The sequence below is a fragment of the Cyrtonyx montezumae genome, unplaced genomic scaffold (assembly GCF_038088225.1).
Source record: "Cyrtonyx montezumae isolate F1298 unplaced genomic scaffold, pur_monq_1.0 scaffold_3, whole genome shotgun sequence".
NCBI lineage: Eukaryota > Metazoa > Chordata > Aves > Galliformes > Odontophoridae > Cyrtonyx > Cyrtonyx montezumae.
Window position 1 is genome coordinate 33,443,581 of NW_027072034.1, and position 14,718 is coordinate 33,458,298.

The 14,718-nt window shown below is 43.8% G+C and overlaps 1 protein-coding gene across 2 annotated transcripts in view; it reads right to left on the reverse strand.

Annotated features, from left to right (window-relative positions):
• NPAS2 (neuronal PAS domain protein 2) overlaps positions 1-14,718 on the reverse strand; it is a 96,928-nt gene that overhangs the window by 42,592 nt on the left and 39,618 nt on the right. For both annotated transcript variants that reach the window (XM_065741138.1, XM_065741139.1), the window contains exons 2-4: positions 8,275-8,328; positions 3,410-3,558; positions 335-426 (exon numbers count right to left, since the gene is read on the reverse strand). In XM_065741138.1, the coding sequence (XP_065597210.1) occupies positions 335-426; positions 3,410-3,558; positions 8,275-8,306 (273 nt within the window). In that variant the 5' untranslated portion in view covers positions 8,307-8,328. The remainder of the gene's footprint in view (positions 1-334; positions 427-3,409; positions 3,559-8,274; positions 8,329-14,718) is intronic.

Here is a 14,718-nt window from a genome sequence, read left to right on the forward strand (position 1 = left end):
CATTACGAGATCAGGAGAAAAACTGCTGCGTGCCCTTTCCCTCACCTCTGGTTGTGAAAACAAAATGTAATCTGTGATTCAAATCTCTCTTTTGGATTGCATTTCTTGGAGCTCCATCTGCACCTTTGCAGGGTGCGGCAGCAATAGCACTGCTGGTGCAAGAGCGAGCAGCAGCACCATGTGCCAGCTCTCACCCCTTGCTGAAGGAGCAGCTTCGCTTGATGGGCAAACGTGGTGGTACCTGAAACCTCTTTTGGAGCCACATTTTATTCTAGAAGCATGGGCATTTCCACAACTGCTAGGCAACATTATCAGAGCCATATTGTATGTTCACCTCCAACATCAGCTGGGTGAATTCCTCGTTGCTGAGAAATGAAGGCTTCCAGTCCTGCTGAATTTCAGAAATCTCCGTCTGTGCCGAGACCTCTAGACAAATAAAACATTTCATTTTTTAAGATTCAATGTGAAAAGGTAGACATTACCTGTATATTCAAAAATCTCATTTTTCAAGTACGGGTTTTGCATGAAGAGAGAGAGAATAATGACTGTCTAAATTGGGCCCAAGCCTAAAGTGTTTTCCTCCGTTTTTATTCAACTCAGCTTGAACCAATTTCGGTGGGAGCTTGTATTCACCTAGCCCTTGGCCTCAGTCAGCATTAAGTACTGTTCAAAAGATAAAAATGTTTTGCACAAAACTAAGATCAAGATGAGGTTTGGCACATACCAAACTGGTTTTTACAATGTGCTGCTTCAAAACTGGGACACCCAGGAGCTAGATTTCAGCCCACAGCTACTGTGTCAAATGAGGAACAGCAAGAAAATCCCTTCAGAGAAGCCCCAAAGCTCCATAACCCCAAACATCAGAGGAATTCCTCCATTCACCAAAACGCAAGTGATACGTGGGCACTGGGTCACTTGTAATCTGGGTGATGTAAGGGTTGGAGCACTGAGGTCTCCTCCCAGATCCTGTCTGAAGGGGGTGTTCCATGCTCATGTTCACATGGATGGTGGTCCTGCTGTCAGCAAAGCCAATGGACACATGGTGCCTAAGAGGAGTGCAGGCACACCAAGGTGACAAATCATGGCATGGCAGTGAAACGTGGCACTGTACCAGGAATAGTGGTAAGCACCGTGGTAAGCTCCAAAAGACAGCAACTTGGGCTAACTTTGCCCAAGAGATGCATTACCAGATTTGTCAGACAGTGTTATGGGGTAGATCTTATAATTCACAGAGTCTGGTGCAGTTTTGTTCACTGCTCACTCTGCTTCCCCAGAAAGGGCTTTGCCATTCAGTGCTGGTAGTGATGGGGTGCTGAGTGCAGTCTGCCTTTTCCTTTCAGCATCACCTGCTAATTAATCCTATTGATTAACACTTACAGAGCACGCAATACCCAGTGCTCCTTATTCTGAGCACATAGGCAAACTGGCCAGGGAAATGAAAATGGCTCAGTGCTATTGAAGAGAGTAAATTCATAACGTTGCCTGTACAGATTGTCTCCTAGAAATAAATGAAAGTCCCATTCTAGCTTTATGAGTGGAGACGCAGCGAGTTCAAGCTTGTTTTCTGCACTGCTGGGGCTGTCGTGGGCAGCTGGGATGGTCTTACATGGAGACATGAAAACCAGACGAAAGCAAAGTAGAGATCAGCCCCAGCCAGATTTGCATTATGTAGCCTCAAAATAGAGGATGCTTTCAGCTTGGGAAAGCTGATATACACAAACATCAACTGCTAGAAGAATTACTTGAGATTTGGGAGATTCTGTGGATTATAAAGAAAGAGACTGTTTACGAAACCAAAAATTCTAAAAATTGACCCGCTCCTCTGTTATAACTAAAATCTTGGTTTAGCCTACTAAATGAAAGGGAAATACGATTGAATAAAGCAGATCCAAACTACTCTGAAGATAATCAACATTTTTAAACGGTGATGCTTTGCATTATATTGTGTGACTACTAATCTAGTTTAAAAATAGATAACGTACTGTTTTTAGCAAGTACACAAAACCAGTCACAGTTTGACCCAATTTCTGTGGAAGGAATTATGACTGTTGGATTTCTTTTACCCAGTTGTTCTTCTAGAAATGAAGTGCCTTCTGTAGGAAATTATTTGGGCTATCAGCCACACTTGTCTATACTTTTCCAAGACTTGTGATTGCTCTTTGCTTGGCTTTTATAACTGAGCATACCCACACTTTGGTTTACTCTGTCTTGGGGAGCTAAAAAAGAAGGCATGTTATTACTGCCACTTTTAACATACATATACAATTATCAAACTTTGAGATGCCCTGGTCATGCGTTCCCATATGAAATCCCCTTGTCTATGCAATAGAAAATTAATTTAAAGAGAAACTTAGCTCAAACAACAGAATCACTGTATTTATTTCCTTAGTAGGTTTGACATTTGCAACTCCATTATGTTGGGAGTTAGGGTACAAGAGTTGCTGTGTTCTTTCCTGCTTCCTACAGAGAATCTCCAGAATGGGAGATGTCCGATGCACAAAGCAAGCCAGATGGTGCAGTGTGTCAGCTCACGAGAGCCCGTTTCTCTTCATGGGACCGGGCATGTTCCTCATGGTCACCTGCTAAATTCTCAGTCTCTTCCTCATGGAAGGAGAGCAAGAGGGCCTCATGTTAACCCTGATTTATAGAGGAGAAGCACTTCATGCATGCTACAGGAAGCCTTCTGTGTGAGCTCATTGTGCCAACTGGAAATGAGACCAATAGGGATAGAGCAGCAGGGTCAGGAATTTCTGCAGTGAGGGCACCTTTCTGAGACACTTCACTGTCACTGTGTATGCAACCTAAAACAAGCTCCTGCCTTTCCAAGGCCAAAACTGCATGCAACTGCATGCTCTGAAAACAAGATGTAGCTTTCTGCTTGGGTAAACCAAGTATAACTTTCCGTGGACACAATTTGCTGACACTGGCTTAAAAAACTGGGGCCTTTCCTGGTTTGAGTTTTCTGCTCTCTGTGAAAGTTGAATCCTACACAGTTCACTGAGGAGCAAGGGGCTGATCAGTCTGTCTCCTGGCATTTTTCTGTAGAGAAGCAGGGGTGAATGCTTTATCCTTCTTCTCTGAGTATGTCCAGTTTCAAGGAGGACTCTTCTCTCCAGCCCCACACTCCTCTTGTTCAAGGCATCCCTGCTGCATGGCACAGCTGCCTCCACTCCTGACATTCACCCCTTTTCCATACCAGGTTGAGTGCCATTCTCAACTAAAGAGCAACTGAGGAGATGGATTTGGGCAGCACAATGCCTGGAAATTATCTTTTTAGAAGCCAAGAGATAGAAAAAAGACCCTTACATTGGCACTTTTAAGCCCCTTGAGCCATTTTGATAATCATTGAAGGAAACAGGATTTTGTAACAGAGCTTGGCAAGTGCATGATGGGCTGCAGTAACTCTTACCATTGTGTTTCTGCAGAAAGCCGATGACTTTTTCCAGCACAGTAGTTTTGTCCATTTTACGGGTGTTGCCTGGAAGCATTGAGCTGAGCTCCTTGATGAGAACATTGAACTGATCACGCCTCTTCTTTTCAGACTTGTTGCGCGAAGCCCTGTAGATGGAGAGAAAAAAGATGAGAGGAGAAAGAAGAGAAATCATCATGCACTTGTTTGTAATACATGAATGTGGAAATCAGCATGCTGTATGCCTCATGATGTGAAGACTGGCACCAGCAAATCATTTGCAAAGGAGCAGAGTGGAGACTGATAAAATTATGGGGCATACCCATCTGGGCAGTCTTAGGAGAAAGGGACTCCATATAACAGAAGTACTAGCACAGTCCCCTGCTTGCTCATAATGCCTGAGTGCCACAGGGCAAATCACTTAAGGTCAAAATGTAGCAATTCTTTAGGTGTGAAATGATGACTCCACAGCACTCAGCCAGTCCTGCCTATTTCCATTGGTGATCATCTGACAAAGCCTATTTCTGCTGTGTTTGATGAGCTTATAGGAAGAAAGGACCTGATTTCATCTGTTTTTTTTCTTTTTTTTGGCAACCTCATGATACTGTCATTAAGTTGTTGATAACCTTTTCAGCTTGTGTACTTTATTTATTTTTTAAACATATATGAAGCTATGCACAAAGAAAGGTTTCCAAATGGTCCCCAAGAATATAACAGTCTTCCTACATGAAGACTACCACTCAGACTTCTGTAGCTATGTTAAAATAAGCATAATCCAGAAGCTGTGTTTGTTCTTCTGAGAGGTCATCGAGCAGGCAAGATTTGCCTCATGAATGACATAAAGATCTAAAAATCTCATTATACGTAGGCAGGAAAGAAAAGCCAAGAGGCCTGTTCTACTGAGCATCTCATCCCAGCTAATTCTGCTGTAGCTTGTAAGGAGTTCTGACCACACAGTGGTGAAAATTAGAGAAGAATTTAGCCCAGCGTTTACATCCCCCAGAGGACCAGTCCAGCAATAAACATTTCCAGCAGAGAAATCACTGTAGAGGCTCCTGGATGTTACTACAGACAGAGGGATGGGTAATTTTTGTTTGTCTTGCTCTCGACCCTGATCACACTTGGAGATAAGAAAACCTGGATAGAAGCCAATGTTTGATTATTTTACAGCTTGGAACATGAGAGATTGGGTGGATACTGCCTGACTGATTCCAGCCTGTTCTCACTGCAGTGCAAAAGGCTGTCAGAACACGACGTGAAAAGCTCCATCCTTATCCTATTTCTGTACAGTTCAAGGAGACTTAAAGAACGTCAACATTTTACTTTCTCATTATTCAGTCCTCGGTTCATTTTAAGCTCAAAGGGTCTCGATCCTCCTTTAAATAAAATAAAGTACCAACTGTCTGTACGGAAAGTGTTGCTTTGCCAAAATACAAAGATGCCTTGACAGAAATATAAAATACCTATTTTTAACACTTGACATTTTATTCACAAAGGAAAAAAAAACTCCTTTAATAGAAAGAACTCTACCAAGATCTCAATCGATGATCACAGTAAAATCTTAAAAAGGGGGAAAAGAGGAAATAAACCCCACACTTAGGTCATCTAAATTATTCCTGTATGGTAGTAAGTACTTTTGTTTTCAGTCCAGTTGTAATTGTCTTAAATAACGCAGGTTTCATCACTTCCCTTGGAAGATTACTCCCTCGCCTTGTTTACTTCATTGCTAGGCCATATCACTTACAGCAAGCCAAAACAGTGCTAATTCCACATTGCTCATCACAGTTCTCCCTCCCTGCTACTCCAAAAAAAAATATGCATATCCAAGGGGAAGAAGAAAATGCAGTATGAATAAAATCTGGATTGTAGTGAATACAGCTAGAGGCAATACAGGACAGCTTGAATTCAGAAAGATCAAGCCCATCAATTCAAAACGCGTTCTCAACAGCCATTTTTATTCTCACATATTTGCTGCTTATTGTCTTAAAAAGAGGCCAATACTTGTTGACCAGCAGCCATTGCACTATGCTGATTTACAATGAAATCTGACTTTACACTATATTTCCTATTTCTTTTGGCTGTCCAATGGATTACATTATATGTGCATCAAAACAGGTAGCTGTACCACATACTTTAATTCAGAGTCTTAAATTTATGTTTTGTTGGAGTGGAAAATGGCAACTGCTAGTCCTAATTTATCAAGAGTTGTCTCGAGGTTTACTCCAAGCTGGTTTTGGCTGGAATTTGCAATTCAATTGGATTGTTAAAAATATATATTTTTGTAAAAATAACTTTCTATTAGTTAAAGGAAACTACAAGAGAGGTTAAGAGAAAAAAAAAGAATACTTTTTGTTTGAAATTAATAGATCTATAAAGTCAAGCACGCTTAATCTAGTATTGAAGAACTGAAAATGAAATGATGGCTTCTGATCTCGACAAGATCAGACGATGCTGAAAAGGTCTTCAGTGCTGCCAAGATTAGGACCATTGTATGTGTACTGTAGTCTTTGGAGTGAGGTAGTGCCTTCGGGAGTCAGACAGTGCAGCACAGGGCTCCGAATGAGCTGTGTTCTGAAGGAAGAGCCATACAGCTCAGCTGTGTAATAGACCCTTGGCCCAGGGGTGAGAGTGAAGATGCCCATTCTCAGGAGAGGATGGCCTCTCTTCTCAGCATGGGTGGGATGTGTGGATGTTGCAGTCTGACAAACGGAGGCTGACAATAAATAGGAGCTGAGCTACTCACACTTGAAGCACTCAACTCCTGGTTTAGGTCCAACCCCATAGAGTGAGGTCAAGATAGATGCAGTCTCACCCACTTTTTAACTCAAAAAAATAAGTGAAAATAACAATTTTCTTGTCTTTTTTACTCCCTCTTGGGTCTTTTCAGCTTAGAGGGACACATTCCTCATGCTGGATAGGATAAAACAAAAGTGCTTCCCCTGAAACACAGGCAAGATGCTGTCTCCACACACAACAGCACAATGTTTAGCCAGTAGCTTCTTCCACATTTTACTTTCTTTAAAACTTTGGAAGAAAACACACAGCTTTTAAATGAATCTCATCAGTTCTCATATACTATAGTAACTGTACACTTCTGTGAAGTCTCTTGTGACGAGGCTGGGGGGTTTGGAAAAGATTCTTCACCAGAGGGCAGTGGGCATGGAACAGGCTCCTCAGGGCAGCAGTTCACTGGCCCCAAGTGCCAGAGTTCAAGGAGCATTTGGACAATGCTCTCAGACATAGAGTTTAGATTTTGTGTGAAGCCAGGGGTCAGACTCACTGGTCCTTGTGGATCCCTTCAGGATACCTTATGATTCCACAATTTCAAACTTAATTTCCAATTTAGATTTATTTCTAAAGACCAAGAAGTATTTAAATTGGAATTTGAAGTAGTTATTTCCTCTTAACATCTTAAAAGATACTTTTTCTTTCATCCACCTTAGAGCAGGCCTGCCCCAGGGCACGTCAAAAACTTCCTCCCTGAACAAACGGCATGAAAATCACACCAGATGGTGATGACAATCAGTGATCGTGAGGATACGCCTAATTCTATTTTTGTCCTTTGTGTGTTCATTTAATGCTTTTTTTTTCCCCAACAATGCTAATATCTGGATTAATGAAATGAGGTCTTATGTCTAGCTGGCATGGGCTACCCACTGCCCTCCACCTTCTTGACCCAAGCTCCCTGCATCTTACACTCCTCAGGTCCTGTGCACTAAAAAGACAGTTCATTTGGTGACGTGACAGGAGGCATCCATTCCTCAAGACCACCCTGTCCACAGGTGTCCATGTTCTTTGTGGATGTCTTGGCACAGCCATATGCCATACTGTGCCCCTATTTATCAGCCAAACCCCACAAAAGCAGGTGACTCCTTGCAGCCCTGCATGCACTGGAGGAGCGAGAAAAGGAGAGTGGCTGAGCATGGCTGCAGTATGTACTGACCTATATTGGGGAGAAAAGGCTGCAGGGAAGGAAGCAGTGGAGAAGGAAGCAACAGTGATGAAGCTGGATCAACTAGTTGTGCCTGGACTGGAAATTACTCTCATTAGGGGGAACCAGAGGAAAAAAATGCACGCAACAGGAGGCTCTCTCTCAAGCAATTAGATTGCGGGCTGCAGTATTGATAATGCTCCAGAAAAAAAAAAAAAATGTTTTCAAACAGCCCTTGTGACACTGCAGATGCCAGCCAGATTGGACAATTATTAGCGTTTTATTGCATGGCTCTTCTGCCTTGAAGCACAGCCCTCCCCTGCCCACAAAGTGCTCACAACAATTTCCTGCCTACGTATCAGCTGGGACTTTATTGTGGAGCAAAGAATATATGGAAATAAAAATTTCTGCCATTTTAGGGCTGACACAGCACTTTGAACAGCCTTTCTCTGTTGTGAAGGTAAGTTCTGGGTGTTTTTGTAACCGTGAGATAGGCACTGCTGAGTAGCTGACCATCATATTACAGAAAAAAAAAAAACAACAAACCAAAACACATTTTTAAAGTTCATTTTCTTTTGCAATATGCTTCTTGTAAAAAAACATCGCATTTTTATACACTCTGGGAGCTAGGATGATGTGCTACGGCAGCAGGACTATGTTGTCAGTTCTTCAATCCTTGTGCTAATGTGAAAAAAAATATCCAGTGCCTTTACTTTTTTGACCATTTCTACAGGAAACATTGGTAAGTTATTTTCCTCTTACAGGGTGGCCAGAACTTGCAGCCTGTGATAGGGCAGTTTTTCAGGTTGGGCTTGGTTTTATTTCCCTCTCTTCTTTTTGATTGATTGATTACGCATGAAAGAGCTTCTGCAGCAACAAGCAACGTCAAGCTCACCAAGAGTTAAAGAAAGTTCAGAAAAAAAAAAGAGCTCACCTCTTTGCCCTGTCTTTCTCATCTTCATCCATTAGATTGTCTAAGCAGTTTTTCCTGTGGAAGGAATGCAAGAACCACTATGAATCGTCACGTTGTTAGCTCCACTTTCAGGTTAATCTCAGAGTCACGCTATTTCATTCTAATAACAGAGTGATGATATCCAGGTCAGATAAATGTGTCAGCAGTGCTTTATGCCACAGTCCGTGATTTTAAGAAACATCCATCGCAGACAGCATTATTCCTCAGCATCACACTAGCTGTAGGGGCTGCAGCCAGGGATCAAGGCTTCCAGGCACAACATTGTGCGCCAGCACTGTACAGAAACAGACATTTCTCGGGGGATTTTTGATGTTGAGGTTGCTCTCTGCCAGCTGGATGAGCCCTCTGCTGAGAGCAAGAGGAGGAGGCACTGGAGGTGCTCCCATAGTCCACTGCCCCAAATGCTGCCTCCAGCCCCTCACTGCATCCTTGCACCTCCCACTGCATCCCCCCTAGTATTTCCTGAATGGGCAGCACCATGCTGCTGGGCTGGCCCAAGCATCTTTTCCAAAGGGACGGTGTAAGGACATGTGGTGATAGCACTCGCTTGCAAAAATCAGAGAGCTTTCCATTTAACATTTCCTCAAAATGTAGGACATGAGTAACGCTGGAGAGGGGAGGAGGCAAGTTAATTGCTGCGCATTATTTAAGCCCATGGTATTTTCCACCTATGAGTCACACAGGAATGTGCCTGTTTCCAAACTGTCTTATTAAAAATACACGAATTAAAAGTTATCAATAGAAAGAACAGTGGATAAATTCCCTCCTTCTGTCAGTGGCACTTTCATAGTCTTATTCCACCTGCTCTTCAACAGTTAGCTAAGAACATGAAACAGCCCTGTAGTTTTTTTATCAGATCTAAGAGGAATGAGAAATCAAAGCTACAGGTCACTGATGGGAGGGTAAACCTGGTGCTTCACGGGACTCAATGTGTTTGAAGGAGCAGCACAAATAGAAAATCTGAAGGCTGAGGGGCTGGCAAATTTAAATTGCTGAATTCTGTGATACACAAAATAAATAGCACAGTGTAGTTGTTATGATTTTTTTTTTCAGATATTTCTTTGGGTTTGAAAGCAGGCCAGTCAGCCATAGCACAATCTATACTTTAGACCAGGAAAACGTATAGTCCCAGTTAAATTTAATTTATCAGTATTCTACAAATCCTATGGCTGATTATTCACTAAGTGCCAAAATGGGGCTGATAGCCTAATTACAGCATTTTCAAATAATTCACATGAAAATGTGACAACAAACTCAGTGTTTTTTACTGTTATTTGCTCACTTACTGAACCTGCAATGCCCAGCTATGTCACTGGAGAGCAAAGAAGCCATTGTCTGAATGGCAAGGGCTGGCATTTAAGACTGTTGTCTTCCCTTGCTGGAGCTTTGCTCACAAGGCTGCATTGCATGCCCTCCTGCTGAATCTAGGACATGACATGAGACACAGGGCAGCATCAGCAGAGGACTTTCTCTCAATCACTGAAGATCCTCGTCTGCTGCACCAGGGGCTCCTCTTTTTGTAGCACATCCCCATCTGAAAGCAGGAACATGGAGACAGAGCTCAGGGTGGGGATGGATGAGATAGGTGCTACTCAGCCCCATCTGCTTCTGCAAGACACAACGGTCCTCTGGAAAATGGCTTACTATAGCTGTACTGCGTGAACTGCTGAGGAATTACACTGCAGGGAAGGTTCTACCCTTACCAGAAAGCAACAGGTCTGACTGGTCTGCTCTGCCAGGGACCTGGCTAGACCAATACAGCAATTCATGGCCAGTCTCCGCTAAACAAGGATTCTCATTGACTTAACAGGAAATTCTGGACCCGCTGTGCTGTCGCTACTGTTAGACAATATCTGATTGTCAATTCACTTCTGTTTGCTTTCTGGTGAAATCTCCAGAGCATCATAAACGCTGCTAACAGTGTTTGTAGGTACATATGTACTGTGTGAAATTAAAGCTGTTCTCAATAAAATAGATACAGCAGAATCTGTCACTGCTGCCTGGCTCCAAAACATGCAGGGTCAGTTCGTTGCTAGCTGAGGACTTCCACACCAGCTTGGTGGCCAGCTAGGCTACTTCTGTAGCAAACCATGGCCCTCCCCACCCCTGGGCCACTGAGGTCTGCCAGAATGCTTCCCTTACCAGGAGGAGTCTGGACAAGCTGTAAAGCCACCACCAGGGCTCTAGGTCATTACAACATGTATAGAAATATTTTATTTTGTATGTTTTCCTTCTAGTTTTTCTCTGCTTTTCAAAACAAGCGCTTCTTCAGCTAATGGGGAATGCAGGAAACAGAACTGTGCCCCTCTGACTTGGTCATCAGATGGGGAATTACAGCACACACATCTTCCCCCATTCATTCATAGCTGTTTGGGAAAGGAGTAACTCAGGGACGGTGCCAGCTCTCTTCAGGGACTCCCCAGAAGAAAGACTGTGTTTATGTTGATACACTTTTCCCAGTGACACAATGCTCACACTGTAAAATTCCTCTGGACCTGATCAGGATCACCTCGTGCTACGCTGGAAGCGTGTTTCTCAGTAAGTTAGACTCCTCTGTGTCGGGGAGGTTTATTTACCTCCTTACTGTCCTACTGCTCACGATGATATCCTGTAACATGACTGACACTCAAAATATAAGTAAGCAGCTCTTGATTTCTCAGTAAATTGCCATGTGGCGAGCTAATCTCAGCACCTACAAATCAGCCTGACATTTAACAGGAATTTTCAATCACCTTCATTTAATTCAGCCGAATTACAACTCTCTGTTCAATAATGATGAAGACAGAGATGTAAGTCTCCAGAGGCCCAGGGCTGTGGCTGGGGAAGCCTGGTGGGTACTCACAGCACTAGTGTTCCTCCAGCTATACACCAGGCAGCCTGGGAGGAAGGCTGGGCTCTTCCTCCCCTTTCCTCTCTGGCATGATGAGTTGTCCCATGGATGTTCCACACCATGGGTTTGGTGGGTGCTTGCCTACACTGGGGAGTAGTGCTGTGGCTTCGTGCTAGCAGCTGTACCTACTCCTCCTTCTCAGCTAAGGCAGAGCTCTAGTAGGAGGTAGCATGGACTGAAGAGTGGAGTATTTCTTTTCTCTTGCTGGGAAGAAAAGAGCAAGAACCGCAAATCATTGGATCATTAAGGTTGAAAAACCCTCTTAGATCATCCAGTCCAACCATCAACCTATCACCACCATCACGTCCCTCAGTGCCACATCCACACGGTCCTTGAACACCTCCAGGGATGGTGACTCCACCATCTCCCTGGGCAGCCTGTGCCACTGCCTCACCACTCTTTCTGAGAAGAAATGTTTCCTCATATCCAACCTCAAATAGGAAACAAGGGGTCACAGGCAACAACTGACCATCTGAACACTTAAAATGGCTTGATCAGTGTTTCTCTGGCATGGATGAAGCACTCAGACATCCCACTGTGACAGCTACGGTGCATACAGGAAGGATTCATATAAGTGCAAATCAGAATAAATCAAGAGATTCATAGACAAATTTAATGCACCCCTCCAAATTTACTTTTCAGATGGAAATCTCTGAGCTGTTACAAGAACACACAGAATCCATAGCCTACATACACCTCTACCAATCCAAACTGATTTACAAAAATGTGAACAGAATAGACTTAATACAATATAAGAAAGTAAAACCTCACTTTCCTCATGCTATAGATTGTTGCTTGAGAAGGCACCGTGCTTTTTCAGTGAGAGAAAGGCAGTTACCAGAGGTCATGTAATGCTGTAATTGTTATAGGAATCACTCTTTTTATGATCAAAGGAGAAATCCAGCAGCACAGTATGAGTCTGGGTTTAGAGTTACGACTGTCTTTGCCTGACAGAGCGCAATTCTGTCTTCTGTAAGTCAGAGGTTTACTACATTCTGTTTACACTGGAGAAGAGGTTGTTTATAGATTTCCAAGAAATACCCAGCACAAAAAGAAAAGAAGAAAACTTCTGGAGGAAATACTGAACCTTGTGAAACTCATGGGCTCCTCCATGTTTCACACACGTGTTTACAGTGAATCTTCACATGGTGACTGGCTTGAAGCAAAACAGACATTAAAAAAATAATCCAAATGCAGACAATGAAAATGATGTAATTTGACAGAAATTAATGCTCCGCTCTTCCGAACTGGGGTTGGCAGGGACTGCTTACAGGTAACGCAACTGAGTGCTATGACATTATAATGAGGAGAAGTAAGGGCTCATACTGTACTCTGTTTTCATTCTTCGTTTAGTGAGAAAAGGTATCCTTTTCTGTCCATCAAAAGTCTTGCACCCATTGTTGAGAGCTGTTGGACAGCTTCCCCCCGCTGCCCCCGGGGGCAATTAGATTCCAGGGTGTGCAGTACGTGAGCCCCCTATAGCTGCGGCATAATTTGCATCTGTCCGAGCTAGGAGGAGCACAGCTGATGCCAGCAGCGCAGTGATGCAGGGAGGGCAGCCAGGGTGAGCGCAGGGCATCCTTTATCTCTAGCTTGTGAGCAAGGCATAAAGTTTGTGCAGTGCCTGGCGTCCCTGACAGAGATCAGGACGTGCATGCTCGTTATCTTCCTTATTATGATTGTTACCAAATGGCTAATGCCACTCAGACTTCAGTGAGCAGGATAAGTGAATCCCCAGGTCCAGCCCCACGCTGCTCTCCCCTCACACGGCTGCAAACAGAAAGGCAAACAAATTAAAGTAACATTAATCAGCAAAGACTGCCATCTGTATAACTCGGAGCACTCTTCCGCGTGCCCGTTCCCTTCCAGCAATGCTAAACAGGATTAGCCTTCCGTGGGCGGACGGGAAAAGTAGGTCAGTTCGGTAACATTGCTGCATGTGATGAACCGAGGACGTGATTGCAATGGTCTGCTTGCAGCCCGCTCTCCTGCAGAGTGGGACCTGGGCTTGTCACATGGCCCTCACGAGGGAAAGCCTGTTCTGGGGAGGATAGCCCCTTCACAGAAGGGCGACGCATTTATAGAAGCAGGGATATGGCAAAATAGGGACGGTGTGCTGGAACTGATGAGTGCGTTTTAACAAGGAAACTGAGGCACGGAGCAGTTAAAACCTACATCATTACTGGTTTGGCATATCTGTATTCCTCCCTTCTTACAAAACTATGCAGAATTAGGCAGAGTGCAACTACTGTAAGTTCAGGAAAAGTGAGACTTAGACAACTAGGGTGCACAGCCATATTTTTGTCCAAGGTTGTGCATGGGCAATGTGGCAAGGGATGGCAAATCGTCCACTGGAATTACTGTCTTTTTTAACTGACTTTATTGGGTGTGTAGAGACGGTGTTTGGAAAGCCAAAGCTTACCTGCAGTTGACAGTTGCAGGGAATGTCAATGGCAAGAAGAACAGCTTGTTCTGCAATATCACAGTAGGAAAAGGTTGAGTAAGGAAGGATTGCTACAAAACTGGATGGTTGGGTGGAATAATGACAGCAAACAGATCAAAGAATAATAGAATCATTTGAGTTGGAAGGGACATTTAAAGGTCATTTATTTGTAGTCCAAACCCCTGCAATGAACAGGGATGCCTACAGCTCAATCAGGTCGCTTAGAGCCCTGTCCAGTCTGACCTTGAACATCTCAAGGGACAGGACTTCTACTACCATCAGCCTGGGCAACCTGTTCCAGTGCCTCACCATCCTTATTGTAAAAAAAGTTTTTCCTTATATCCAATCTAAATCTCCTCTCTTTCAGTTAGAAACCATTTCCCCTTGTCTTATCGCAACAGACCCTGATAAAGAGCCTGTCCCTTTCTTACTTACAATCCCAGCCTTCCCCTACAGGGTCACCCAGGACTCTGTGTTGGAGGCAGGATCACAGAGGAGCAGAAGGACCAGCAATAGGTGAGGGTCAGCTCCAGGAACTTAAAAGACCTTGAGGAAATTTGACCCATACAAGCTGGGGGAGGCTGATAGGCTGCCTCTGCAGGTACTGGGAGAGCTGGTGCTGTCCTCACTAGGCTGATCTCTCTCCTCTCTGAGACACTGTGGAGACTCAGAGAGGTCCCTGATTACTGGAGGAAGACTGATATGCCCATCTTAAGCAGCAACAACAACAACAACAACAAATCAACCAGAAGGCAACAGGAAACAACAAGCTAGTCAGCCTTATTTCAGTTCCAGGGAAACTGCAGAGTAAGTCCACAGACCACATGTCTGGACACACGAAAGAGAATAGTCAGCACAGATTTACCAAGTGTAAATCACAGCAGAGCATCTTGATTGCCTGTTATAAATGACAGGATCTGTAGATGGGGAGGGAGGGAGCTCTAGGTGTCATTTAAGCTGGCTTTACGCTCAAAGGCAGGCCTGCCACCAGGTGAACCCAAACAGGCTGGTGGAAAGAGCTGACAGGAGCTTCATGAAATTCAACAGGGACCACAGCCATATCTGATATCTG